The sequence below is a fragment of the Bubalus kerabau genome, chromosome 8, assembly GCF_029407905.1.
Source record: "Bubalus kerabau isolate K-KA32 ecotype Philippines breed swamp buffalo chromosome 8, PCC_UOA_SB_1v2, whole genome shotgun sequence".
Classification (NCBI taxonomy): Eukaryota; Metazoa; Chordata; class Mammalia; order Artiodactyla; family Bovidae; genus Bubalus; species Bubalus kerabau.
The window spans coordinates 66,723,173-66,750,607 of record NC_073631.1 but is presented as its reverse complement, the minus strand read 5'-3'; the positions used below and the strand labels follow the sequence as shown (position 1 = coordinate 66,750,607).

Below are 27,435 nucleotides of genomic sequence, written 5' to 3'. Positions count from 1 at the left end.
TCAAAATTATTAGATACTAGTTCAGTTCAGTTCAGTCACTTAGTCTTGTTTGACTCTTTGCGACCCCGTGGACTGCAGCATACCAGGCTTCCCTGTCCATCACCAACTCCAGGAGCTTGCTCAAACTGATGTCCATCGAGTCGGTAATGCCATCCAGTCATCTCATCCTCTCTTGTCTCCTTCTCCTCCCACCTTCAATCTTTCTCAGCATCAGGGTCTTTTCCAATAAGTCAGTTCTTTGCATCAGGTGGACAAAGTATTGGAGCTTCAGCTTCAGCATCAGTCCTTCTGATGAATATTCAGGACTGATTTCCTTAAAGATTGACTGGTTTGATCTCCTTGCAGTCCAAGGGACTCTCAAGAGTCTTCTCCAACACAGCAGTTCAAAAGCATCAATTTTTCAGTGCTCAGCTTTCTTTATGGTCCAATTCTCACATCCATACATGACTACTGGAACAACCATAGCTTTGACTAGATGGACCTTTGTTGGAAAAGTAATGTCTCTGCTTTTTAATATGCTGTCTGTCTAGGTTGGTCATAGGTTTTCTTTCAAGGGACAAGCATCTTTTAATTTCATGGCTGCTGTCACAATCTGCAGTGATTTTAGAGCCCAAGAAAATAAAGTCTCTCACTTTTTCCATTGTATCCCCATCTATTTGCCATAAAGTGCTGGGATAGGATACCATGATCTTAGTTTTTTTGAATGTTGAGTTTTAAGCCAACTTTTTCACTCTCCTCTTTCACTTGCATCAAGAGGCTCTTTAGTTTCTCTTCGCTTTCTGCCACAAGGGTGGTGTCATCTGTGTATCTAAGGTTATTGATATTTATCCCGGCAATCTTGATTCCAGCCTTTGCTTCATCTAGCCTGGCTTTTCACATGAGGTACTTTGCATATAAGTTAAATAAACAGGGTGACAATATACAGCCTTGATGTACTCCTTTCCCAATTTGAAACCTAGAGGACGATGGAAAAATTTTCCCTAAGATCTGAGAGAAATGATTTTCAACTTAGACTTCGGTACCCTGTTAAACTAGTAATTAGCAATGAGTGCTGAGTAAATACATCTTCTTAGTGTCACGAGTAGCACTAAGCTATTGCAAATAGCAAATTTATGTTGCCTCAGGTAGGCCTTTGGAATATGGAAAGGATAACTAATAATGCTAAATATTTCAATATCCTGAAAGAGTGTAACATGCTAGAAAGAGTGATTGAATTGAATCAGGTCAAGTTTATAAGTCCTTTGCTTTTCCATTTTGATTATTTTGCTTTCAGATATAATGAAAGGATTGTAGTCATGCATGTGAATAAGGGTTGAGCCTTGAAAAAGGCTTTCTTTTTGCATCTGTCAAAAGAAAGCATATATAATATTGAACTGTGTTAAACAGAATATCTTCAGAAAAAAGAAAGTGAGAGTTTTGCTCTACTCCATCTGGCTGGACTGTGCACCTTTGCTCATTTTTCACTCAGCAGATGTCTTTATATCTAATACATCTCATGACTCTTGTGGCGCTCCTGGACTAATTGGAGAAACAAACAGGTAGTGAATTGATTATTGAACACCTGATGTGCTTATAGAAGCACACTTTAGCTGCTGCTGGATTCCAAAAGAATGAGGTTCCATAAGCGATTTTATTTGTGAAGGATCTTTTGGAATGAATAGGAGATTTTTAGGTGGAGAGCATTCCAGAAAGAAGAGAAATTATCTTCAGATGTTTGATAAAGTGTGGGATTTTTGTTGTTGGCATTGTTCGGTTGCTCAGTCGTGTCCGACTCTTTGTGACCCCATGGGTTGCAGCACCCCAGGCTTCCCTATCCTTCACCATCTCCCGGGGCTTGCTCAAACTCATGTCTGTGGAGTCGGTGATGCCAGCTAACCATCCCATCCTCTGTTGTCCCCTTCTCCTCCTGCCATCAATCTTTCCCAGCATCAGAGTCTTTTCCAATGAGTTGGCTCTTTGAGTCATGTGGCCAAAGTATTGGAGCTTCAGCTTCAGCATCAGTGCTTCTAATGAATATTCAGGATTGATTTCCTTTAGGGTTGACTGGTTTGATCTCCTTGCAGTCCAAGGGACTCTCAAGAGTCTTCTCCAATACTACAGATAAAAGCATCTGAAACTTCATGGAGTAGGTACTCTGTGATAGTCCTTTAATGAAGCCTCCAAATTTAAGGACAAGTGTTATGATAAAGCCTTCCCAGATGGCACTAGTGCTAAAGAGCCTTCCTGCCAATGCAGGAGATGCCTGAGACAAGGTTCGATCCTTGGGTCGGGAAGATTCCCTGGAGGGGGGCATGGCAACCCACTGCAGTATTCTTGCCTGGAGAATCCCATGGACAGAGAAGCCTGGAGGGCTAAAGGTCATAAGGTCACAAAGAGTCAGACATGACTGAAGCAACTTAGCACACACGCAGGTCATGAGAAAATCTAAACTCACCTGATATGCACCTCCTGCTGCTGTCATTGCTTTAATGTGTACAGTGATTCATCAGTATAATATTGTATTACTATTTATCTTAGAATTTCTTAGCAGTATTATTGAGGGACAATGGGAATATTATATAAATACACTTAGAAAAAAGCCTTTTGAAAATTAAATTTAGAGAAACCATCCACAGTTTGTATTAATATTGAAGAGGTTGTATATTTAGAATATTACACTAATATCTACTGATATTATTTATATTATTTCTTCCAACTTTTGATTTAAAAAGCATTCATCTGCTTTTCCATTTCACATTTTAAAATTTCCAGGATAGCATAAACTATATTGATGCTTTGTTTATGATGTGAATGCAAACATTATTTATATTGATGAACTTCAGATGTTCTGACATGAATTGAGACTGACGTTATGCATTTTTGTGCCCTGCTTAGTTAAATATATTATTTTCTCCATTTGTAGTAGGGTGAAATGGCAATTGACTGGATTCCAATCCTTTAAATTTATTTCATTTGGAAGCTGAAATAGTTATTTCCACTGAGCTGCTGTTGCAAGATGCAAAGGAAAAGAGATAAAAAAATTAATTGAATGTTCATTTTGGAAGCTATTTTAATTACCAATATTGTAAGGATGTATTTTAGAATACAACTCTTTTCTTTCATGCTATATTGTAAATAGAAATTTTCATTTCTCCTTTCCATGAAATGTATACTCTGGAAAAATCTCCTGGGCAATGTTAAATATCTTGGAGTACTAGTACCAAGAAAATGCTTAATAGTCAACATAATGCCTTATAAATCTTTGACTCTTTGATTCTTGTTGATTTTTGGTAATCTGAAAAAATTCAACTTGCAGATACCATGTTTATATTTTTAAATCCCCCAGCCTCATGGTAATTTTTAACATTTTGGCACATTTTTCCCCCCTGTATATGCTGATGAATAAGAAAATAATTAAAGCCCGAATTTGAAAGTTACAGAAAATATCAGACCTATTTAAATGTTTATTATTATGAATTTTACATTTTTCTTGTTTAATGATATTCATGTATTCACAGCAGAGTACTATCTTAGTCCATTTGGGTACTGTCTTAGTCCATAGACTGGGTGGCTTTTACATAGTAGAAGTTTACTTCTAATAGTTCTGGAAGCTATGAAGTCCAAGATCAGGGCACTCGTAGGTTTGGTTTCTGGTGAGGACCTGCTTCCTGGTTCACAGATGTCTGGCTTTGCAGTGTGTCGTGTGGCAGAAGGGGTAAGAGTGATGCTGAGGTCTCTTTTTTATAACAGTGCTAATCCCATTCATGAGGACTCCTTCCCCATGACATAAATCTCCTCCCCAAGGCCCCATCTCCAGATATTATCACAGTGGATATCAGGACTAAACATATGCATTTTGGGGTGACACAGGTGTTCTGCTGCCGCTGCTGCTAAGTCGCTTCAGTCGTGTCCGACTCGGTGCGACTCCATAAATGGCAGCCCACCAGGCTTCCCCGTCCCTGGGATTCTCCAGGCAAGAACACTGGAGTGGGTTGCCATTTGAATGCCAGCAAATGAAATAGAGAATTTTATTTATATTTAAGTTTTCCAGTGAGCTTTAGATTTTTTAACTCGTTTTATTCTATACTTTTTGTATCAAAATTTTAATTTTTTCAACCAATATATTTTGAATATCTAATTTTTCTTGATCTAAATTTTAAAATATAGGTACTTTTCTGGTGATTCAATGGTTAAGACTCTGCACTTCCAGTGCAAGGGGTGTGGGTTTTATCCCTGGTGGGAAACTAAGATCTTACGTGTATTGCGGCCAAAAAAATAATAATACAAAGATAAATTACACTTGTGTAAATCTTTTCCATATAACATTATAGTTGATCTTCATACTGGCCTTGTGAGCTATGCTTTATTTTCCCCTTTGTGTGGATGAAGAAATTGATGGTTGGATGATTTATTTGTACTGAAGTCATAGATTTAAAAATTTACTACATTTTAAGTTTTGCTTAGGGATAAGAGCTGAGCAACTGGAGATTTCCTTCATAATGTGATACCCTTAATTGCTTATATATGGCACCACTATGTTGGATCATGGTTATAATGTCCTTAACTATGAGTCTATTTTTGTCCCTTTTCAATTCCTTTTCTACTTGGCAGCTTTTATAATAAAAACAAAGAAACAAACAATTACAAATTTTATCATGCCTCTCTCCAGCTTAAAATCTTTTGTGTTGATAATAATATCAAAACTTTTACTAACCCTTATAGGTCTCCCTGTATGTTCTGGCCTGGCCTGAACTTCATCTTTGGGCACTTTTCCTTACTATGACCTTCTCTCAGTTCTTTGTACATCTCTGACTTTTTCTCCCATAAAGTCTTTGAACTTGCCATTCCCTCTACCTGGGCTGTTCTTTCCATCTTAAGCTCCAAGCTTTATGCACAAAATGATTAGGAGTATGAAGTCTAAAATTAGATTAATAATTTAAATCCCTGCTCTGGTTTAGCTTTCATTTGAATGATTTTGAAAAAATTGCTGTGCCTGTTTTTTCCATCTACAGAAATGGAAATAAAATAGTGCAATTATACTATAAAAGAATCAAATGAGATAATTCCTAAAAAGCATGAAGCAATTTCCTGGTACACTGTAAGTGCTAGGTAAATTTTAGCGGCTAGTATTATTTAGCTGCTGAAAAGACTGTTTTACCATTAGTCTTTATCATAGCACCCTTTTTATCTGCATCATAGTCCTCTCATAACTTGTAATTATTTGTTATTTATTTGCTTATTTTCTACCCTTCTCACTAGGATGAGGGCCAGGACCAGTTTGTGTTGTTCCCCATTGTTTCCCCAGCACTCACTGCTTAATACCTTTTGAATTGAATGAGTATGTGCAGAGTTGCTTAGAACCTTTTTAAGACTATCAAATGAAGATTGTCTTGCTTTATGGCTACTTTGTAAAGGGAATTGTGTTTCATTTCTTTCATTTGTCCCTTGCCTTTTGAATCTATTGTCCAAGACTTTTCTCGATTACTTTAGAAAGTGGAAGTCTTTGCCCAGTATGGGGGATTGAGATGGGTCTCCTAGAGAGTTCATCAGCCTCTGTTCAGATAATTCAAATCTTGATGAAAGATAAAGGGAAATGTTTAGACTTGCCTGCATTTCATTTTGTCAGATTAGGGGGTTTGTTGTCTTCCAGGAGTGAGGAAGGAGCTCCAGCTGTGGGCAGCAGAAATAAGATACTTTGTCTCTCCTGGGGAAGCTTTTGGGCTCACTGCCTTTCTTGGCTTGCTGACAACATCCCCTGCTCTCTTTAATGAAACACCCATGCCCACTGTAAGCTGTGAATGGGAACTAAATCCAGCAGTTCCTAGGAGGCATCAGGATAGGTGTCAATTGGATCTGTCTTTCCCCATCATCAGCTCAGCCCCAGGACAGCTGAACTTGGAGGTACTTGTTGGCATTTGGCTGAGAATCCTCTCCACATTTCTTCCAGTTGTAAATGCTAATAAAATGTTTTACTTTTAAATAGAATTTAATTAATAAAACTAACCTTTGATAGAAATGTTTAGTGCATTTCTTTTAAGATTTTTAAGTTGTGACACATTTGTATCAAAAAATTACAGTCAAATGGACACACCTCTCCTGGTGTTGGCACAGGCCATTCTGGAGGACAACTCACTCCCCATCCAGTCTGTGGCTTTGCAGATGCTGCTCACAGGGAGGGTAGCCACAGTCAAGTATGGCAGTGCCAGCATATGTGCCCACTCCTGCTATCATATTCATCTCTGTTGCTCCAATAGTCATGACTACATTTCACCGTCTCTTCTCTCGGGCCTGCATCCCTGCAGCATGGAACTTCATCACCTACATTTGCTACGTCCAGCAAAGACTGGGCAGCAGAATGTAAAGTTTGTGTTTGGGAAGATCACAAAGCTGTAAAAGGAGATGTAACTGGCTCAGCTCAGTGTCGTCTTCTAGAAGGCCAAGGGCATTCCCCAGGCCTGGATGGGGGCTCTGGACTGGAGCAGACACTTGACCCAAGATGGGAAGACATAGAGAAAGACAAGGTCCTGAGCCAGCCCTGAGCCAGAAGCTACCTTTCTACCTAAGAGGGACAAATGGCTGAGACCTGGAGGCAGCACTGAGCTGCCCAATATGTGTCTTAGGATGCAGAGAGGGACAGATTGGTCTGTAACTTCAGAGGCCTGTCTTCTTCCTCACTGAGTTCTACAACTCCCAAGGAGACTTTTCAGAAAGCACCAATCACCAAGGAGCTCAGAGCCTTAAACACTTCCCAGGGCAGCCAAGTCTATTAATACCTATAATTATAAGACAGTTCTTATTGTGCCTTCTTCCCTTTGCTGCTGCTCCCTTGTTATTGCCTAATTCTTCTGCTATGTAATAGGCCTTCATATACTTGAAAATAGTTGTATATCCCTTGGGGAAAGCTCTGATATTTCTGTGGCATAATCAACCATAATGGGGTATCCCTGAGTCCCCTGAGTCAGTGATGGTGGAAACCTTGTTCATTCTTCCCCCATCACTCCGTCTTTCAAGATCTATAGTGAACTTCTTGAAGGCAGAGGCTCTTGCTTTATTCATGATTTTATCTCCAGCATCTTGAACTGACTTCTACAAATGAATAGAAGAATGAATAAATATCAGTCTGGGTTTTCTGTGTTGGACGCCAAGCTTGACTTAGGTAAGACCCCAGATTTAGAGGATTCTAATACTAGCATACTTTGTCATTAGCATTCTCCCTTCTACGTGTCTACTCACACCCCTCCATAATTGTACTCTAGTTTTCTTCTAAAGCATTAAACCTTCAGTGAAAATTACCAAGAAAGGTAAAGGTTGTCATATCTGACCTTGGCCCTACTGTCTTTGATGGGGAGAAATGAGAAGACATCTGATCAGCACCATGGGCAGATGCCAACTCCAGAATAAGACTAGAGTGAAGGGAGTGTGGGGAAGGTTCATGACATGAAGATTCATGTCATATCATGTCAAATGATATGACAGCAGAGAATAGACTGTTTGCATGTTCTGTGGCAGGAATACTCAGTTTATTTTATTCCTTATGTAATTAAAAAGAGTCGACTTGGGGAATGAGAGCAGATATATTCTTGGATTCTGGTTGAGGATGACAAAGTTAAAAACCAATTTAAAGTTGTAATATATTTATAGTACCATAGAAAGTATAAATAACTATTTTACATGTGTGTATCATAGTACCTTAGGTTCTTTAAGCAAAAAGACTGAGTTAATTTTTATACTCCCAAGATTTATTTCTTTATGAAACATAATAGATGTTCAATAGAATAGGTGACTTCGATCTCAAAAAGTGTATGGTCTCTTTGAAGAGACCAAATATGATTATATGGAAAGTTAAATAAGAATACGTGGTTGTACACAGTTAAGTAAACAGTAAACTGTAGACATTCTCTGTATAAATTCAGAGACATGCAATATTGTGAAGTGGTTAAGACTGATAGATAATCTTTGGATTAATAGCTGGAGTTCCAATCCCTGCTCTGTTACTAACTGGCTAGATGACCTTGCAGATTATTTAAACTCTTCTGTGGCTAGATTTATTTTTCTGTAAAATGGGGATAACAGTATTTTCCCTATTGGGTGATTGAGATTTAAGCGAGAGAGTGAATGTGAAGTGCTTTAGATAGTGCCTGGTACATATAAGGCTGCTACATGTTAGTCAGTCATGTCCAACTCATTGCAACTGTAGCCCACCAGGCTCTTCTGTCCATGGAATTCTCTAGGTAAGAATACTAGAATGGATAGCCATTCCTTTTTCCAGGCAATCTTCCTGTCTCAAAGGTTGAACCCTGGTCTCCTGCATGGCAGGCAGATTCTTTACCATCTGAGTCACCAGGGCAGCCCAAAGCTACTATCGATGGTAGAGAAATAAAGTTTTCTTGGGGTAGTTGAGATTGAAGCCAAATCCTAAAGGGTAGGTCGAGTTTAGACAACTGGAAAGAAGGATATTTATCATAAATTCTAGCTCTGACATTTAATTTACTTTGTGACCTTTGGCAAGTCTCTGAGATTCTCTGTGCCTGGTTTTCTTTTTTTGTAGAAGAATGAGTTGTTACAATTTTAGTGCTCGATGCATAGTTGGTGCTCAACATATAATAGCTGCCCTTATCGCAGATGCAGTTATTGTCACTGCTGTCATCATCATTGCCATCTTTGTTGTCACCATCAGCACCATCAGGGTAGGAGGCAAGAATTTGGCTCTCTATGAGCTGTGGTTTCAGGGAATGGAGGGAACCAAGATTTATATTGGGGGAAGGGTCTTATTGCAAAATCTTTCTTCAAATGAAAGAACTATTAGAAAAATAGAAAGCTTTGATTATGATAACAGGGGTTTAAACTGGCTGCTGTGGCCAGGATGTGGGGCTTTCTGTAGAATAAATTTTATTGCATATCAATTTTCTGAAACAGATAATGATACCAGGTATGCTTTTGCGATGGCTGTTTCCTTACCTTTTTTGTTTTCTTTCTTTGTTTTCTTACTTTTTGAGTAGTTTTTTTTTTGGAAGGATCCAAATTTTGTGTTTTTACTATACTGAAACCTATCATAAGATAAATAGTTAAAAGGACCATACTCTGCAGCTTGGCACTGTGATCACATACCTTTGGAGTGAAATTTGAAAATGTTAAGTTATTGATGCAGAAAATCACAATAAGGTCATAAAATTATTTTTATTAAGCCAGCAGAAATTATATCTATATTCCCAAAATGAAATCTTTGTCCTTTTCATTTTGGTGTTCATGTCAGAGTTAGTGATAATTCATGGCATCACCGACTTAATGGACATGAGTTTGAGCAAACTCTGGGAAATAGCGAAGGACTGGGGAGTTTGGTATGCTGCAGTCCACGGGATCGCAAGGAGTCAGACACAACTCAGCGACTGAACAACAGCAATACATTATTTCAGCTAGTAATTGTGTTAATAAGCCTTTTGCTTAATTGTTTTCTCTTTAGAACGATACCGCATTCAGAGTGAACAATTTGAGGATCTTTGGCTTATAACAAATGAGCTTATCATCCGCCTTCAAGAATATTTTGAAAAACAGGGAATCAAAGATTTCACATGTTCTTTTTCTGGATCTGTGCCCCTTGAAGAATATTTTGAGTTGATTGATCATCATTTTGAGGTGTGTATGATCATAACCCATATCATCTGTAGTTTTTCAGTGTATGAAAGAGAAGGGGATCCTGTAGAGGTAAGAATTCTAGTATACATGCCATTAGGCAGTACACTAAGTTGTTATTCTTATGTGGGTGGTGGGCTTGTGAATCTTTTCCTGCCCTCTTGCCCAATTTGTGATCAATTGCAGACTTTTACAGAGTGGCTGCCTGGAGCTAAGCATGTGGTCTGGCCTCAGAACAGAGCTGGTTTAATTCTCCCACATAGGGGTTTAACCTTTGACCCCAATAACCCAGTGCTAAAACTATTTGAGCTTATCGGCAGCCATTTGGCTAACTAATTCTAGCAGGCCATAAATGAGGTGTGATTATAAAGTGATTTTCCCTTTTCATTTTTAACAAGCATACCAGAACTTCTGCATCTGAATGAGGGTTAATCACGTAAAATACTCTCGAGTATCTGGCACAATGGGTGCTTGGTAAATGCTGAAGGATTAAATGTCTAAATCAGTGAGATTTGCCAGTGACTTTGTTGCCTGGATATGTTTGCACTTCTTCTTTGGAATTATCTTCAGAGCCTGTGTTACATTTTCTTGAGTATCTTCAGAGTGTCAAATCTTCATCCTTTGAAAATTGATTTGATATTTGGAAATAGTCAAGATTAATGTTTTTGTGAAAACAGTTAAACAATGACAGTCATTGTTTTAAGTCCCATGTGTTTAAAAAAAGAATTCACCAAGCTTTACTTACTTATTTGCCTGTAAGTAGATCCTGTAGGGAATTACAAAGAGGAATTTCAAAAAGATTTTGAAAATTATTTAAGAAAGCATTGGTTCCCTAGAGTGGCTACTTTTTAAGGAATCCATAGGTTTTTGCATCTCTGTAAACGTGTGCGTGTGCAAGCGTGTATGTGTGTATTGTAGAGAGAGAGGAAGGGAGAGAGAATATGTAAATTGTCAGTCACATGAACATTCTACTTAATGTTCAGTTCCTTGAACATTCTAAGAGAATTGACTTTAACCTATAAATAAAGACTTCTTTGAATACAGTCAACATAAAGGGAAATTTTCAGTGAATACAGTCCAATCGCAGATAATACAACATTATCAAATAAATTAATTTGGGTTTTCTCTCATCTATGCTGATAATATTGTATAGGATAGTATACTTTGACCAAATTGTGGCACCAAAAGTCAATAGTTTGGTAAATAATATTTAGATACTCTAAGTATTGAGAACTTTCAACACTTAACACGTATGTATGGGTCTTAATGCCAAGCAATGTTCTAGGCACTAGGAATTACAACAATGAATAAAACAGACAAAAATTCTGTTTTCATGGAGCTTATGCTAAAGGACACTTGGAGTCCAAAAGCCACCTTTATTTAAAGTTGAAAGTTGTATTAAAAAAAAAAAAAGGTAGCAATTCTCTAGGATATATCTGAAGAAATTCCTGCCTAACTATGCGAAACTGAGGTCCAGTGACTTACAGAAGAGAGTCCATAGAAAGACTATACTGATTAAATATTTGTAACATTTAAAATAAAAAACATTAGTTTCTAATTGACTATATTTGACATATAGTCCACGTCCCTCCTGTCTGTATATTTGCTGACTAGTTAATCCTTGCAGTTTCTACATCAGGGACATTTCTTTTCTGGGGAGGGACTTAGGGAATATGGTCAACTATATACACTTCTACTTGTTAAACAAGTTAAAAAGGGCATGCTTATACTTCCTTTACTCTCTGGCTCCACTCTCTACCTTTTTTTTTTTTTTTAAATACAACTTTCAACTTTAAATAAAGGTGGCTTTTGGACTCCAAGTGTCCTTTAGCATAAGCTCCATGAAAACAGAATTTTTGTCTGTTTTATTCATTGTTGTAATTCCTAGTGCCTAGAACATTGCTTGGCATTAAGATCCATACATACTTGTTAAGTGTTGAAATTCTGATATGTGAAAACACTTCAATCACTGCTGTTTTGTTACACATACAGTAACCTCGCTGATGTCTCAATGTTGAAGATATATTATTTATTTCATGAATTGAGGAAATAAAATATTATAGCAGGAAGTCATACAATTAAAAGTGAAGTATTGATAACTTTGATTTCTGATTCCTCTGCCTTTTCTACAATCAGCTTGAACATCTGGGAGTTCACGGTTCACGTATTGCTGAAGCCTGGCTTGGAGAATTTTGAGCATTACTTTACTAGCGTGTGAGATGAGTGCAATTGTGTGGTAGTTTGAGCATTCTTTGGCATTGCTTTGGCATTGTCTTTCTTTCTGCTGGATCACTGAAAAAGCAAGAGAGTTCCAGGAAAACATCTATTTCTGCTTTATTGACTATGCCAAAGCCTTTGACTGTGTGGATCACAATGAACTGTGGAAAATTCTGAAAGAGATGGGAATACCAGACCACCTGATCTGCCTCTTGAGAAACCTATATGCAGGTCAGGAAGCAACAGTTAGAACTGGACATGGAACAAAAGACTGATTCCGAATAGGAAAAGGAGTATGTCAAGGCTGTATATCGTCACCCTGCTTATTTAACTTCTATGCAGAGTACACCATGAGAAACGCTGGGCTGGAAGAAGCACAAGCTGGAATCAAGATTGCTGGGAGAAATATCAATAACCTCAGATATGCAGATGACACCACCCTTATGGCAGAAAGTGAAGAGGAACTCAAAAGCCTCTTGATGAAAGTGAAAGAGAAGAGTGAAGAAGTTGGCTTAAAGCTCAAAGTTCAGAAAATGAAGATCATGGCATCTGGTCCCATCACTTCATGGGCAATAGATGAGGAAACACTGGAAAAGTGTCAGACTTTATTTTTTGGGCTCTAAAATCACTGCAGATGGTGATTGCATCCATGAAATTAAAAGACGCTTACTCCTTGGAAGGAAAGTTATGACCAACCTAGATAGCGTATTCAAAAACAGAGATATTACTTTGCCAACAAAGGTCCGTCTTGTCAAGGCTATGGTTTTTCTAGTGGTCATGTATGGATGTGAGAGTTGGACTGTGAAGAAAGCTGTGTGCCGAAGAATTGATGCTTTTGAACTGTGGTGTTGGAGAAGACTCTTGAGAGTCTCTTGGACTGTAAGGAGATCCAACCAGTCCATCCTAAAGGAGATCAGTCCTGGGTGTTCACTGGAAGGACTGATGCTGAAGCTGAAACTCCAGTACTTTGGCCTCCTCATATGAAGAGTTGACTCACTGGAAAAGACTTTGATTCTGGGAGGGATTGTGGGCAGGAGGAGAAGGGGACGACAGAGGATGAGATGGCTGGATGGCATCACTGACTTGATGGACGTAAGTTTGGATAAACTCTGGGAGTTGGTGATGGACAGGGAGGCCTGGCATGCTGTGATTCATGGGGTTGCAAAGAGTCAGACACAACTGAGCGATTGAACTGAACTGAACTGAACTATTGATAACGTTTGCTATATTCTTCTTAAAAAAATAGTTGTTATATCACTTTAAATTTTGGTAATGATTTTTTTTTTTCCCTTCAAGAGAGTATTCTTTGATGTAGCTACTTAAGTGCTTCTTAAGTGCTGAAACTGGGGGTAAAGGAGGGTAATAAAATTCCAAGTTTTTCTCTCACTGTTTGCAGATGACATGGTCCTCTACATAGAAAACCCTAAAGACTCCACCAGAAAATTACTAGAGCTAATCAATGAATATAGTAAAGTTGCAGGATATAAAATTAACACACAGAAATCCCTTGCATTCCTATACACTAACAATGAGAAAACAGAAACAGAAATTAAGGAAACAATTCCATTCACCATTGCAACGAAAAGAATAAAATACTTAAGAATAAATCTACCTAAAGAAACAAAAGACCTATATATATAAAACTATAAAACACTGATGAAAGAAATCAAAGATGACAAAATAGATGGAGAAATATACCATGTTCATGGATTGGAAGAATCAATATAGTAAAAATGAGTATACTACCCAAAGCAACCTATAGATTCAATGCAATCCCTATCAAGCTACCAATGGTATTTTTCACAGAACTAGAATAAATAACTTCACAACTTGTATGGAAATACAAAAAGCCTCAAATAGCCAAAGCAATCTTGAGAAAGAAGAATGGAACTGGAGGAATCAACCTGCCTGACTTCAGACTATATTACAAAGCTGCTGTCATCAAGACAGTATGGTACTGGCACAAAGACAGAAATATAAATCAGTGGAACAAAGTAGAAAACCCAGAGGTAAATCCATGCACCTGTGGACACCTTATGTTTGACAAAGGAGGCAAGAATATACAGTAGAGAATAGACAATCTCTATAACAAGTGGTGCTGGGAAAACTGGTCAACCACTTGTAAAAGAATGAAACTAGAGCACTTTTTACACCATACACAAAAAAAAACTTAAAATGGATTAAAGATCTAAACATAAGACCAGAAACTATAAAACTAGAGGAAAACATAGGCAAAACACTCTCTGACATAAATCACAGCAGGATCCTCTATGACCCACCTCCCAGAATAATGGCAATAAAAGCAAAAATAAACAAATGGGACCTAATTAAACTTAAAAACTTTTGCACAGTGAAGGAAGCTATAAGCAAGGTGAAAAGACAGCCTTCAGAATGGGAGAAAATAATAGCAAATGAAGCAACTGACAAAGAATTAATCTCAAAAATATACAAGCAGCTCCTGAAGCTCAATTCCAGAAAAATAAATGACCCAATCAAAAAATGGGCGAAAGAGCTAAACAGAAATTTCTCCAAAGAAGACATACAGATGGCTAACAAACACATGAAAAGATGCTCAGCATCACTCATTATCAATAGAAATGCAAATCAAAACCACAATGAGGTACCATCTCATGCCAATCAGAATGGCTGCTATCAAAAAGTCTACAAACAATAAATGCTGGAGAGGGTGTGGAGAAAAGGGGACCCCTCTTACGTTGTTGGTGGAAATGCAAACTAGTATAGCCACTATGGAGAACAGTATGGAGATTCCTTAAAAAACTGGAAATAAAACTGCCATATGACCCAGCAAGTCCACTGCTGCACATACACACTGAGGAAACCAGAAGGGAAAGAGACATGTGTACACCAATGTTCATCGCAGCACTGTTTATAATAGCCAGGACATGGAAGCAACCTAGATGCCCATCAGCAGACGAATGGATAAGAAAGCTTTGGTACATATACACAATGGAATATTTCTCAGCCATTAAAAAGAATACATTTGAATCAGTTCTAATGAGGTGGATTAAACTGGAGCCAATTATACAGAGTGAAGTAAGTCAGAAAGAAAAACACCAATACAGTATACTAATGCATATATATGGTATTTAGAAAGATGTAAACAATGACCTTATATGTGAGATAGCAAAAGAGACACAGATGTATAGAATAGTTTTCTGGACTTTGTGGGAGAAGGCGAGGGTGGGATGATTTGAGAGAGTAGCATTGAAACATGTATATTATCATATGTGAAACAGATCGCCTGTCAAGGTTTGATGCATGAGACAGGGTGCTCAGGGCTGGTGCACTGGGATGACCCAGAGGGATGGCATGGGGAGGGAGGTGGAAGGGGGGTTCAGGATGGTGAACACATTGTACACCCATGGCTGATTCATGTCAATGTATGGAAAAACCCACTACAATATTGTAAACTAATTAGCCTCCAATTAAAATAAATAAATTTAAAAAAAATCCAAGTTTTTTCCCCAATTGTGTCTTTTCTCCACACATGCACTGAAAAATAGGGGAGTTTGGTTTGATATCAGAAATGTAAACTATGTTTGATTTCCAAACATACTAAATATGATACTTCAGAAGTATTATGACTGTTCTGTAAAGTTAAAGTAGCAGTTCACATGATCTGGTTTCATGGAGTGTTCCCTATGACTTTGATCAGTTTTCTTATTTTAATAATATAAATTCAAAAATTATGAAAAGAGTTATATGGAAAAGAGTCATTTCTGATTCTCATCCTCCCATTATTCAGTCTCTTTGGATGCAGCTTTTGGTATCCAGTTTCTTGTGGTCTTTCTAGAATTGTTCTTTGTAGTTACAACTCTGTTACTGTACAAATTTTAAAAAACATACATGCATGATATTCTGTATTTTTACTTTGCCTCTTTGAATGCATCTTTGGCTAGCATTGCTTATCTGTACCTAGTGTTCCTCTTGTTCCTCTGTTGATAGCAGTTTGATTATTAACATTATCTTACTATAATAGGAACAGAACAAATTCTGTAATGAATATCTTTGCATGTACATTACTTTTTGCAAGCACACCGCTTGGAAAAATTCCTGGAAGTGCGATTGCTAGGTCAAAGGCTGTTATGTTTGAGAACTATTTGTATTAACTTCTCTGTGAATTTTGCCTACTTTTCTATTGGATTGGTGCTCTTATTCATTTGTTTTGGTTGTGGTCACTTTTTTTTTTTTTAATCAGTTTGTAGATACTCTCTAGATATTTTGGCAATTGCATAGAACTTATTTTTTTTTAGTTAGTAATTTATCAGGTGTGTGTGTTTGTATATGTGTGACTTTTGGCTTTTGACTTATAAAGATCTGTCTCATGCTAAAATTATTTTAAAAATACAATTTTCTAGTACTTTTGTTTTATTTAAACTTTTTATCCCTCTGCAGTTGATTTTGCTGTAAAGGCTAGGGGAGAGATTATAGATTATTATTCTTTTTTTCCCTTGTATATTTAATCAGTTATCACAAAATGTTTATTAAATAATCTGTTTATCCCTTGGTAAGTGGGCCATTTTTACTAAATTTCTATCCAGCCTATTTCACTGTATCATTTATGTATTCATGAATCAAATATCATACTGTTTTAATTCTCAAAACTCTGTAATACACTTAAATTTCCTCTTTAGTGTTTTTAAAATTTTATTGGTGTTGCCAGTATCCATACTTTAGACACATTTTTGTTGTGCACATTTAGCCTGAATTGAAGAAATTCTTCATTGTAGTTGCGGATAAATGGTGAAAAATTGGAAGAACTCTTGTCTGAAAGAGCTGTACAATTTCGGGCCATTCAACGTCGGCTGTTAACAAGGTTCAAGGATAAAACACCTGCGCCCCTCCAACACCTGGACACCTTGCTGGATGGAACTTACAAGCAGGTAAGTATAATATCAGTGGTAGTTTTCTACTACTAGATATAATTTTTTCCCTCACCCTAGAGTCCTGTACCAGAGTTCCAAGGTTAGGTGTTTCTTTCCTGTATATTATGAAACAGTGAACAGCATACAAGCTTTAGAGTCAGAATTTAGTCAAGCTCTGTCACTGTCTAATTATGTGACTTTGAGTAAATTAGAATAGATCCATCCATATTTTACTTTCCAGAGTTTTTGTGAGGATTTTCCGTCATTTCTTTGAAGCAGCCAGCATAATGCCAGGCATACAGTGTATGCTTGATTAATAGTAGCTATTATGGTTAGTGTGTTTATTGGACAATTCTTGGTACATTCCATAATTATCATAATATCAAATTGTCTTACAGAGCAATTGGATCATACTTCTAGTGTTTTGTCAGCTAATGTTTTAAGATAGAATTCTGTTTTTAAAATTCATTAATGTAGAGTTGATTTACAATGTTGTTCTAGTTTATGCTGTACAATAAAGTGATTTAGATACACACACACACACACATTCTTTTTCATCTTGTTCTCCATTATGGTTTATCACAGGGTACTTCCCTGTGCTGTATAGTAGGACCTTGTTGTTTATCCATTCTATATACAATAGTTTGTGTCTGCTAATCTCAAACTCCCAATCCCTTCCTTCCCCAGTTATCTTCCCCCTTGTCAATCACAAGTCTGTTCTTTATGTCTGTGAGTCTATTTTGTAGATAAATTCACTTTTGTCATATTTTAGATTCCACATATAAGTGATATCACATGATATTTATCTTTCTCTTTTGTCTTACTTAGTATGATCATCTCTAGGTCCATCCATGTTGCTGTATAACATTTCATTCTTTTTTATGACTTAGTAATATTCCATTGTATATGTTTACCATATCTTTATTCATCTGTCATTGACCATTTAGATTGTTTTCATGTCTTGGCTATTGTGAATCATGCTGTGAACAAAGGGGTATGTGTATCTTTTTGAATTATAGTTTTGTCTAGATATATGCCTAGGAATAGGATTGCTGGATCACATGGGAACTCTATTTTTTGTTTTTGAGAAACCTCCTTACTGTTTTTCATGGTGGCTGCACCAACTTACATAACCACCAACAGTGTAGGAGGGTTCCTTTTTCTTTATACCCTCTATAGCATTTATCGTTTGTAGACTTCTTTAGTATGGCCATTCTGATGAAGTGAGATGGTGCCTTATTGTAGTTTTGATTTGCATTTCTCTATTAATTAGCGATGTTGAGCATCTTTTCATGTGCCAGTTGGCCATGAGATGGAATTCTTAAATAGCCCTTTGTTCTAGCTCGAAAAGACTTTTTTCTTCCTCTTTGAGTCTTTCTTCTACCAATGGTTTATCATTTGCATAACTAGGGTTATCTGAGTCTTACTCTTAAGGTATTACATCTTTAAAAACTATTCAAAATTATCATCTGAGGCTTGAAATAATAATTCTTAAAATTGAAATTTCATGGATAAGACCTCTTCCAGTTCTACTATAAAGAAGTCAGCTTTGATTAACTACATTATGTCTTCTTACATTTCTATACAATATCAATGATCCGTTTCAAAATCAGTGTTGGATATGAATACTCTGTTGATTTTTTTGATTGAATTTTTTGTTGAGATAGTTGTATATTTCCATGCAGTTATAACAAAAAGTACCACTAGGGACTTCTCTAGTGGATAAGAATCTGCCTGCCAGTGCAGGGTACACCAGTTCGATCCCTGGTCCTGGAAGATCCCATATGCCTCAGAGCAGCTAAGCCCATGAGCCGCAACCACTGAGCCTGATTGCTGCGATTACTGAAGCCTGCATGCTCTAGAGTCCATGCTCCACAGTAAGAGAAACCACTGCAATGAGAAGCCTCTACACCACAACAAAGAGTAACTCCTGCTGGCGGCAATTAGAGGTAACCTGCAAGCAGCACTGAAGACCCAGCACAGTCAATAAATAAATAATTTAAAAAGAAACTATAAAAAAATACAGCTAAATTTCATATATCATTTACCCACTTTCTTCCAGTGGTATCATTTTGTAAAACTATAGTATAATATCAGAACCAGATTATTGACATTGATAAAATCTGTATATTTTTATTCAGATTTCCACAATTTTACCTGTACTTATTTGTGGGTGTATTAAGTTCTATACAGTTTTATGTAGGTCTGTGTATCCACCGTCTTGTATATTCAAGATACCAAGCAGCTCCATCGCACAAGACTTCTTCATGCTGCATTTTATTGACAAAACCCCCTCCCCAACACTGTGCTTCTCTACCACATTCTGCTGTTTTTGGAAGAATGAATCAGATGTTGTTTTCATAGTTAGCTTTTCTAAAGGGAAGAACCATGGAGAAGAAAATGGCATCCCACTCCAATATTCTTGCCTGGGAAATCCCATGGACAGAGGAGCCTGGTGGGCTATAGTCCATCGGGTCACAAAGAGTCAAACATGACTTAGTGACTAAACAGCAAGAGCTACAACAAAAAGAAGAAAAATAGCTTATTATGTGAACATCACTAAATGTATTGATAATATATTTGCTTCTTGAAATTTTCATGGTTATTTGAAAATCAGTAGCAATTGGAGGGACAGTCTGCAGCAATAGTAGATTTTTGGCAAGAACACGGGGCTTCAAGACCAAAGACCCCAGTTCTGTCACTTATTAGCTATGTGGCTTTTGGCAATTTCCTTACCTTCCCAGAACTTCAGTTTCTTTCAGTAAAATGGAACACATACTCACTGTCTTATTACAAAGATTCAATTCCATAGTGGATGTAGAAATGCTTGGTAAATTGTTCTACAAATACAGATTGCAAATTTCTTCTGTGCTGAAGCAATTACGTGACTCAGATCAGTAAGCACTAATGCTGTTTCTGTTCCAGACTTTTTTTTTTTCTCTCTTAGATATACTTTTTGTTTTGGTTTGTTCTTCATTTTCTTTCTTTTTTTCCCCTCCTCCTTCTTCTTCATATATCTTTGATGGTCTATCTCATTCTTAGGCTTCCTGCCACGTCTGCACTTGGAGCTGAAGAATCTTGTCTTTAATGGTGCTGTATCATTTTGCGGACACAATGGCAGAGGGATCTTTAAAGGGGTTTGATGAAGATGTTTGATTTAATGCTTTCCATATTTTCTATATAGCAAGACTTTCTTTGTCTTTTCTACATTCTAAGTTCTGGGGTTTGTTTTTTTCTGCTTAGGTCTTAAGGGTGCTAGATGTCCAGGAGCTGCTATTAAATCCAATAAAGTTTCTAAGACAAACTGAGGGTGAAACCCAAATCCCTTCATAAATGAATGATTGTACATTGCCGAGTTGGCTGTAGTGTGAAATAATTGATATGGTATTAATATATTTATTCATGTAATAGGTCAGTGATGGTATAGTTGTACAGGTTCTGAGGTCAAAGTTTGGCTTACTATCTCTTCATTCAGTAATGGTAGCTATTGTTATTTAGGAACCAAATGTCAGTTTGCCAGGTATAGAGTGGGTAAGGCCGGGGTGGACAGGCAGTATGACTTCTGTGCCCTTGTGTTTAGCAGAAGCTCCTGGGTGTGTGCATACTCAGTCGCTTCAGTCATGCCTGACTCTTTGCAACCCTATGGGCTGTAGCCCGCCAGGTTCCTCTGTCCGTGGGATTCTCCAGGCAAGAATACTGAAGTGGGTTGCATTTCTTCCTCCAGGGGATCTTCCTGACCCAGGATGCAAACCCACATCTCTTAGGTCTCCTGCATTGGCAGGCAGGTTCTTTACCATTAGTGCCACTTGGGAAGAAACTCTTGGTACAACTAGCTTACACAGTGAAGACTGAACTGAAGACAGTCTCTAGTCTTCTAGTGACCTGGGATGTAGGATCATGAGGCCGAGTGACTGTCTTCTCCGCATCCCAGATTGTTGCAACTGGATGTATTCTTAGAAGGAAGATTTCTCAGTCAAAAAATATTTCTCACTCACAAACACACACACATCACACACACACACACACACGCACACGCACATACATATTACTTAGCAAAAATGTACTAAATTATAATTCTGCTGGCAGTTTATAAAATAATGTCTGTTTTCTAGGTATTATTGTTTTTGATAGTTACAATTCTTAACCTGGTAAGATAATATTACTGTTATTTTAATCTTTCTTTGCTTACCAGTGAGGTTGAAGATTTAAAAAAATGTTAACCGGCCATTTACCTTTCTTTTATTGTGATTTACATGTGTAAAACCTTTTGGTCAATAGTTTATCAAGTAGTGCAGCTTTTTGTTATTTTGTGTATATTAAGCTAGCAAGCTTTTAGCATACTTTTGTCATGCATAAAAAATACTTTGTGTATGTAAGGAATGTAATCTCTCTTCATATGTAAAATTTTACCAATTTGTCATTTACCTTTTATTTTTTAGACAAGTAAAATTTACAAAATCTTTGCATAGTAAAATCTATTCCTCTTTTTCCTTCAGACATCACTGTCTAGGAAAGTCTTCCCATGCCAAGAGTACATAAATATTGACTAAGAATTTATTTTAACATTTTTATGCTATCATTCTTTATATATACTTTTTTAATCCATCTGGAATGTATTATGCAACTTAGTGGGAATCTGATCTGCTCATCAAAAATGGTGAACTAGTTGTCTTGGCCCCTGCTTATTGTATAATCCTTTTTTTTTTTTCTTACTGAGCTGAAGTACTATTTGTAACATTTAACAATTTTACTGTATAGCGAACTACTCCAAACCTTAGTGGTTTCAAACAACAACAATTCATTATTGCTCAAGAGTCTTCAAATCAGCTGAGCAGTTCTGCTGACCTGGGCCATGGTTAGCTGTTCTTGTTGGAATTCACTCATGTGTCTCTGGTTAGCAAGTTGGTCAGCTGGAGACTAGATGTACTTAAATATTTGGCATTTGGCTCACAGTTAGATGAAGTGATTGTGCCACACATATCTCCTGTGGGGCAGGCTGGCCTGTGCTTGTTCACCTGGTGGCTACAGGTCCCAATATACAAATACTCTTCAAGTCTCTGCCTGTGCTATGTCTCTAATTCCCATTGGTTTTGACCAACCCAGATCAAAGGGCTGGGAAAATAAACTCTTCTTCTTTATTGAAGGAATAAAGGATTGTGGGCATTTTCACAATCTACCCCAAATTAGCGTATAGTAATGGGGGCTCAGACGGTAAAGAATCTGCCTGCAATGTGGGAGACCTGGGTTCAGTCCCTGGGTTGGGAAGATCCCCTGGAGGCGGGCATGGCAACCCACTCCAGTATTCTTGCCTAGCGAATCTGCATGGACAGAGGAGCCCATGGGCTGCAGTCCAGGGTGTTGCAAAGAGTCAGACATGACTGAATGACTAAGCACAGCACAAATTAGCAAAATGTTTTAAAAGCTAATTTTTGCAACTTTCCTAGCCTTTGAACTTAGGTTTTTCTATATTTTTTACTTTGAAACCTATATTTTTTTTGGTTACTAAAATTTCATTAATTCATAATCAGTGTGGTCTATGGATTCTAAAGATGATTTCTCCTGCAATTAGATTTAAGAAAACAGAACATCTGTGCTATTTTCAGGCTAGTGCCCAAATACTTGCCTATATGCTAAGTTATAGTCAGCTGTTTTGGGGATGGAATCTGTTATTTAGTCTCCTGTCAGTCACCGCCATAGTCCTGTCCAAGGTGGGCTTTATCTGTGCAGTCACAGAACCCTGTGTTTGGTTTGAATGCTCTGTGGTAGCCATCTTGAAATTCTTAAGACTTTTTGAACATGAGGCCCCATATTTTTATTTTGATCTGGGTCCCTCAAATAGTGCAGGTTGTTGTTGCCCTATTGGGATTTCTAACGAGAATAAGACAATTGGGAGTTCAAATATAGAGTATAATTCAAAGACATACTGTTTTTATTACCACTACCCCAAAATCACTTGGAAGTTTCCTTAAAGATGAACAGGAAGGGATGTAGTGGGCTCCTCTGAATAGCTCAAAGGTTTTTTCTGGGACTGGCCTCTTGGTTAGCTGACAGTGAAGTGACAAGGGTTATCGCATTTAAGGTTATCATCTTGCAATCAGTTGTGTCTAGGCATGTTGTGGGTAGCAGGCTGTGGGTCATTGGCTTCAAGATGCACCACGAATAGTTATGAATTTTGATGTACAAAGAGTTCAGCCAACAACTCTTCTCCCATTTTTAACTGCAAGTTATTTCTTATATCTTGTATCTTTGATTGGATAGGAACCCCCAAACCACATCACCACATTATAATTTTAGTAGCATGCCTTTCCTGTATAGTATCTACCTATCATCACATCAGACTTCACTGGGGCATCTACCGACCTCTTTCCTGAGGTCATCCTACTGCTGAGGCAAGGAGAGAGGACTAGCATGTTCACTCTGGAAAAGCATCTTGTGATTCTTACATGGGAAGGATCTGGTTTCCAATGAATGAGGCTTTTCCAGTTGCTCACCACAATTGCTATACCTTATTCTAGAATTTTGGAAGAAAAGTCTTGACTTTGTCAAAGAACTTTCACCTTTATTTTATTTCAACTTTCATAATGTTGAAAGAAAGTAACTACGTCAAGAATTTCTTTTTTTCAGCATTCAGAAACCTGTATTTCCTCATTTGGATAATTATAATACTGCTTTCTCAATCACCTGAATATATTTTTGGAGGACCTAAGAAAGAAAGTATGGGAAAGATGGGAAATTCGTGTTTAATGAGAATCTATTGAGTCTGAGGTGCATTTCATTTATTATTTCATGTAACATAATCATCTTATGTGGGTGGCATTCTTATTTCCATTTTATGGTTGAAGAACTTGAGACTTAAAGCAGGGTTAAACCACTTGCTCAGTGTTACACAGATATTAAATCATCTATTTCAAAGTCCTTGCTTCTATTATTTCCAGGTGAGACATAGACATCATAGGTTTTCTTTAGCAAATCTATAGTCAGGCTGATGAAAAAGGAGATTTGTGCATATTTGTGCATATTTGTACATATTCATGGTGTGTGTATGTATATATTCATGATCATTCAATATTCATTTTATATGTACCGATCAGAAAGTCACAAAATCTTCTGGAGAGCTCCCCAAAGTGTGTATTACATCTGACATTTGTGTATCAGAGGAAGAGGTGAGTTTGTTAATGTAACTAATGCTGAAGTTCAGTTTCTTTGCCATCAAATACCAGTACTTATTGCATTTGGCAGAAGAGCTTTGGAAAATAAGTTCTCTTTGATGTTGTAAAATTTTCAAGTGTATTTGTTTGTCAAAGCAGGACTGAATGGTTGAATTGAAATAGGGGAAATTTAGACTTACCCTATAGTTTGGCTTGTGTTTTAATGCTTTTATCTGTACTAGATTTTTTTTTCCCTCCACTTGAACACTAACCCTCTGTTGTAACAGAGGAAAAGTGTTTACTAATCTAAAAGTTTAATTGTGTCAGATGACATATATGTAATGTAATGACTGATAGCCATTAATGTTCTAGAAAGGTACTTGGCTGATTTTTCTGTTCTGCAAAACTGAGGCTGTGTTAGGCACAATTTTAAACAGAGATCCTGTGGTTTCTAATTTGCTATTCGTTACTTTTTCTGTACTTAAAACTTCCTTCCATTCTGTTTATTTGTGTGGTATTGATATATAAAAAATCATTTAAAGTCACGCAAAAATCTAAGAGCACTTTGGTCTGTAATTTTAAATGAGCATGCTTTTTGGCTGATAACAAAGGAATATGTGATGAAACCATTCAGAGGCCTATTTGCCTCTTTGCATTGGCAAGTAAAAAACAGTACACTGATAGACTGAGAAGGAAGTATCAGGGATTTGATGATGTGGCTGCATTTTTTCCTTATAACTACTTAGAAGCTAAGAAGTTCTTTCTCTTCCCAAAGAGATAGAATAAACAGATGATAAAGGGAGCAGAGAAACATGTAACCATATATTTGGGATGATTGGGAGAGGTAAGTTTGAAAAAAAAAAGGGTGAGATGTTAGTAAAAAGAGAGAGTTTGCATATTTTCACTTCATAGTTCTATCCTTGGATGTTTAAGAAAGTAGTTTGCAAAGAAAAAAGACATTCATCAAGTTGCTCATTTATGGTATTAATTATTTTTGTAAGAAATGGTAAATCAGCTTTCTGTAGTTGGAAAAGGATCAGATAATTGTAGTACTCTCATTTGATGTGTCATGGGCTTCCCTGGTGGCTCAGAGGTTAAAGCGTCTGCCTGCAATGTGGGAGACCTGGGTTTGATCCCTGGGTCAGGAAGATCCCCTGGAGAAGGAAATGGCAACCCACTCCAGTATTCTTGCCTGGAGAATCCCATGGACGGAGGAGCCTGGTGGGCTACCTACCATCCACAGGGTTGCAAAGAGTCGGACACGACTGAGCAACTTCACTTTCACTTTCTTTTTCTTATCATTATTTTGTCTCATTATTTTAAGAACTGCAATAATGTGAAACATTTTAAAAAATTGAAAAAAGCAGACTAGTTTATGCTGCTGCTGCTCAGTCGTGTCTGACTCTTTATGACCCCATGGACTATATATATAGCCCACCAGGCTTCTCTGCCCATGAGATTCTCCAGGCAAGAATACTGGAGTGGGTTGCCATTTCCTTCTCCAGGGGCTCTTCCTGACCCAGGGATTGAATCTGTGTCTCCTGTATCTCTTGTATTGGCAGGTGGATTGTTTTTTTACTGCTGAGCCACCCGGGAAGATTAATGTGTAATAACTTACAAATAGATGTAGCTATGATAGATGAGTATTGAAAGATTTGGAAGGAGGATAAAAAATTGAAAATGATATACATTTGTTATATATGACTTTAAATTCTTAAATAACATTTAAGATATTTAAAATATTATTATAATCATAATTTGATAAGCATAATTTTTTTTCACCATATGTGAATGTACTTAATACTACTGAACTGTACACTTAAAATACTTAAGATGGTAAATTTTATGTTCTGTTTTACCACAATTCATAAAGTAATAACTTTTTGAAAAATTAGATGTGAGAAACTCCTGGTCTTCATTGGTTTTCTGAGGAAAGTATTTTCTCTCTCCTGTATATACCTTATAAGTTTATTTCTCTAGTTTCCTCATGTGTAGAACTTTTGAGTTATCTTGACGTATATGAGTTAATTTATTCCTATTCACTTAAAAGAAAACAATTAGATACCTGGATGGTGTACTTGAGTGAATATATGAGTAAGGATGAGCATTATCTTGCTCTGACTGTAACCTCACCAGTTCCTCAGCTAAACTGGAGAACCTTACAGAGCTCTTTGAAAAATGATGCCAATTTTTCCTCATCCGGGTCAGAGTGCAATCTGGAATGTAATCTCCAAAGTGTGTTTCTTTTAAGTACATCACTGATGTATTCAATATATGTGTGTGGCTATATTCATTGGAAGGACTGATGCTGAAGCTGAAGCTCCAAAACTTTAGTTACCTGATTGGAAAAGACCTTGATACTGGGAAAGATTGAGGGCAGGAAAAGAAAGGGGTGACAGAGGATGAGATGGTTGGATGGCATCACTGACTCAATGGACATGAGTTTGAGCAATCTCCAGGAGACAGTGAAGGACAAGGAAGCCTGGTGTGCTGCAGTCTATGGGGTCACAAAGAGTCAGACATGACTGAGTGACTAAACAACAACAGCAGTAGCTACGTTAAAAAGGCAAAATGAAACAAGTAAACTTAATTTTGATGATGTGTTTTATTTAACCCTACATACCTAAAGTATGTATGTGAGAGTTGGACTGTGAAGAAGGCTGAGCGCCGAAGAATTGATGCTTTTGAACTGTGGTGTTGGAGAAGACTCTTGAGAATCCCTTGGACTGCAAGGAGATCCAACCAGTCCATTCTGAAGGAGATCAGCCCTGGGTGTTCATTGGAAGGACTGATGCTGAAGCTGAAACTCCAATACTTTGGCCTCCTCATGTGAAGAGTTGACCCTGATGCTGGGAGGGATTGGGGGCAGGAGGAGAAGGGGACGGCAGAGGATGAGATGGCTGGATGGCATCACCGACTCGATGGATGTGAGTCTGAGTGAACTCCAGGAGTTGGTGATGGACAGGGAGGCCTGGCGTGCTGTGATTCATGGGGTCACAAAGAGTCAGACATGACTGAGCGACTGAACTGAACTGAACTGAACCTAAAGTATGAGTTTGAGCAAGCTCTTGGAGATGGTAAAGGGCAGGGAAGCCTGGTGTGCTGCAGTCCATGGGGTCAGAAAGAGTTGGACATGACTGAGTGACTGAACAGCAAACAGCAACAATCTAAAATATTATAATTTCATCATAAGCAAATAAAAATTAATGATATTTAATATTTTTTCACAGTAAGTCTTTAAAACATGGTTATTTTACCCTTGCAGCACATTTGAAGTGCTGACTATCCACATGTGGCTAATGACTACCTTAGTGAGCATTACAGTTCTAGCTACAGATAATTGTCAACTCAACTTTATATTGTTTCTTATAATGTCTCTTTTCTTGATTTTTTTCCTCCTTTAGTCCCTCTAAATTCTTGTTCTTGATAAGATATCGTTGACCATTGATTTTCACTCACATGATGTGAATAGTAGGTAGTGGGAAACACTAAGACTACCAGGAACTACCAGGAACCTTTGTTTACATAAACCATGACTTCAGGTATTGTTTTTAAAAAAAAGCATCAAATTTTGT

At 37.4% G+C, this 27,435-nt stretch overlaps 1 protein-coding gene across 5 annotated transcripts in view; it reads left to right on the top strand.

The window, feature by feature from the left end:
* The window catches only part of BBS9 (Bardet-Biedl syndrome 9), a 481,177-nt gene that overhangs the window by 232,507 nt on the left and 221,235 nt on the right, over positions 1–27,435 (top strand). For all 5 annotated transcript variants that reach the window (XM_055590433.1, XM_055590432.1, XM_055590431.1 and 2 more), the window contains 2 exons: positions 9,440–9,612; positions 16,578–16,730. In XM_055590433.1, the coding sequence (XP_055446408.1) occupies positions 9,440–9,612; positions 16,578–16,730 (326 nt within the window). The remainder of the gene's footprint in view (positions 1–9,439; positions 9,613–16,577; positions 16,731–27,435) is intronic.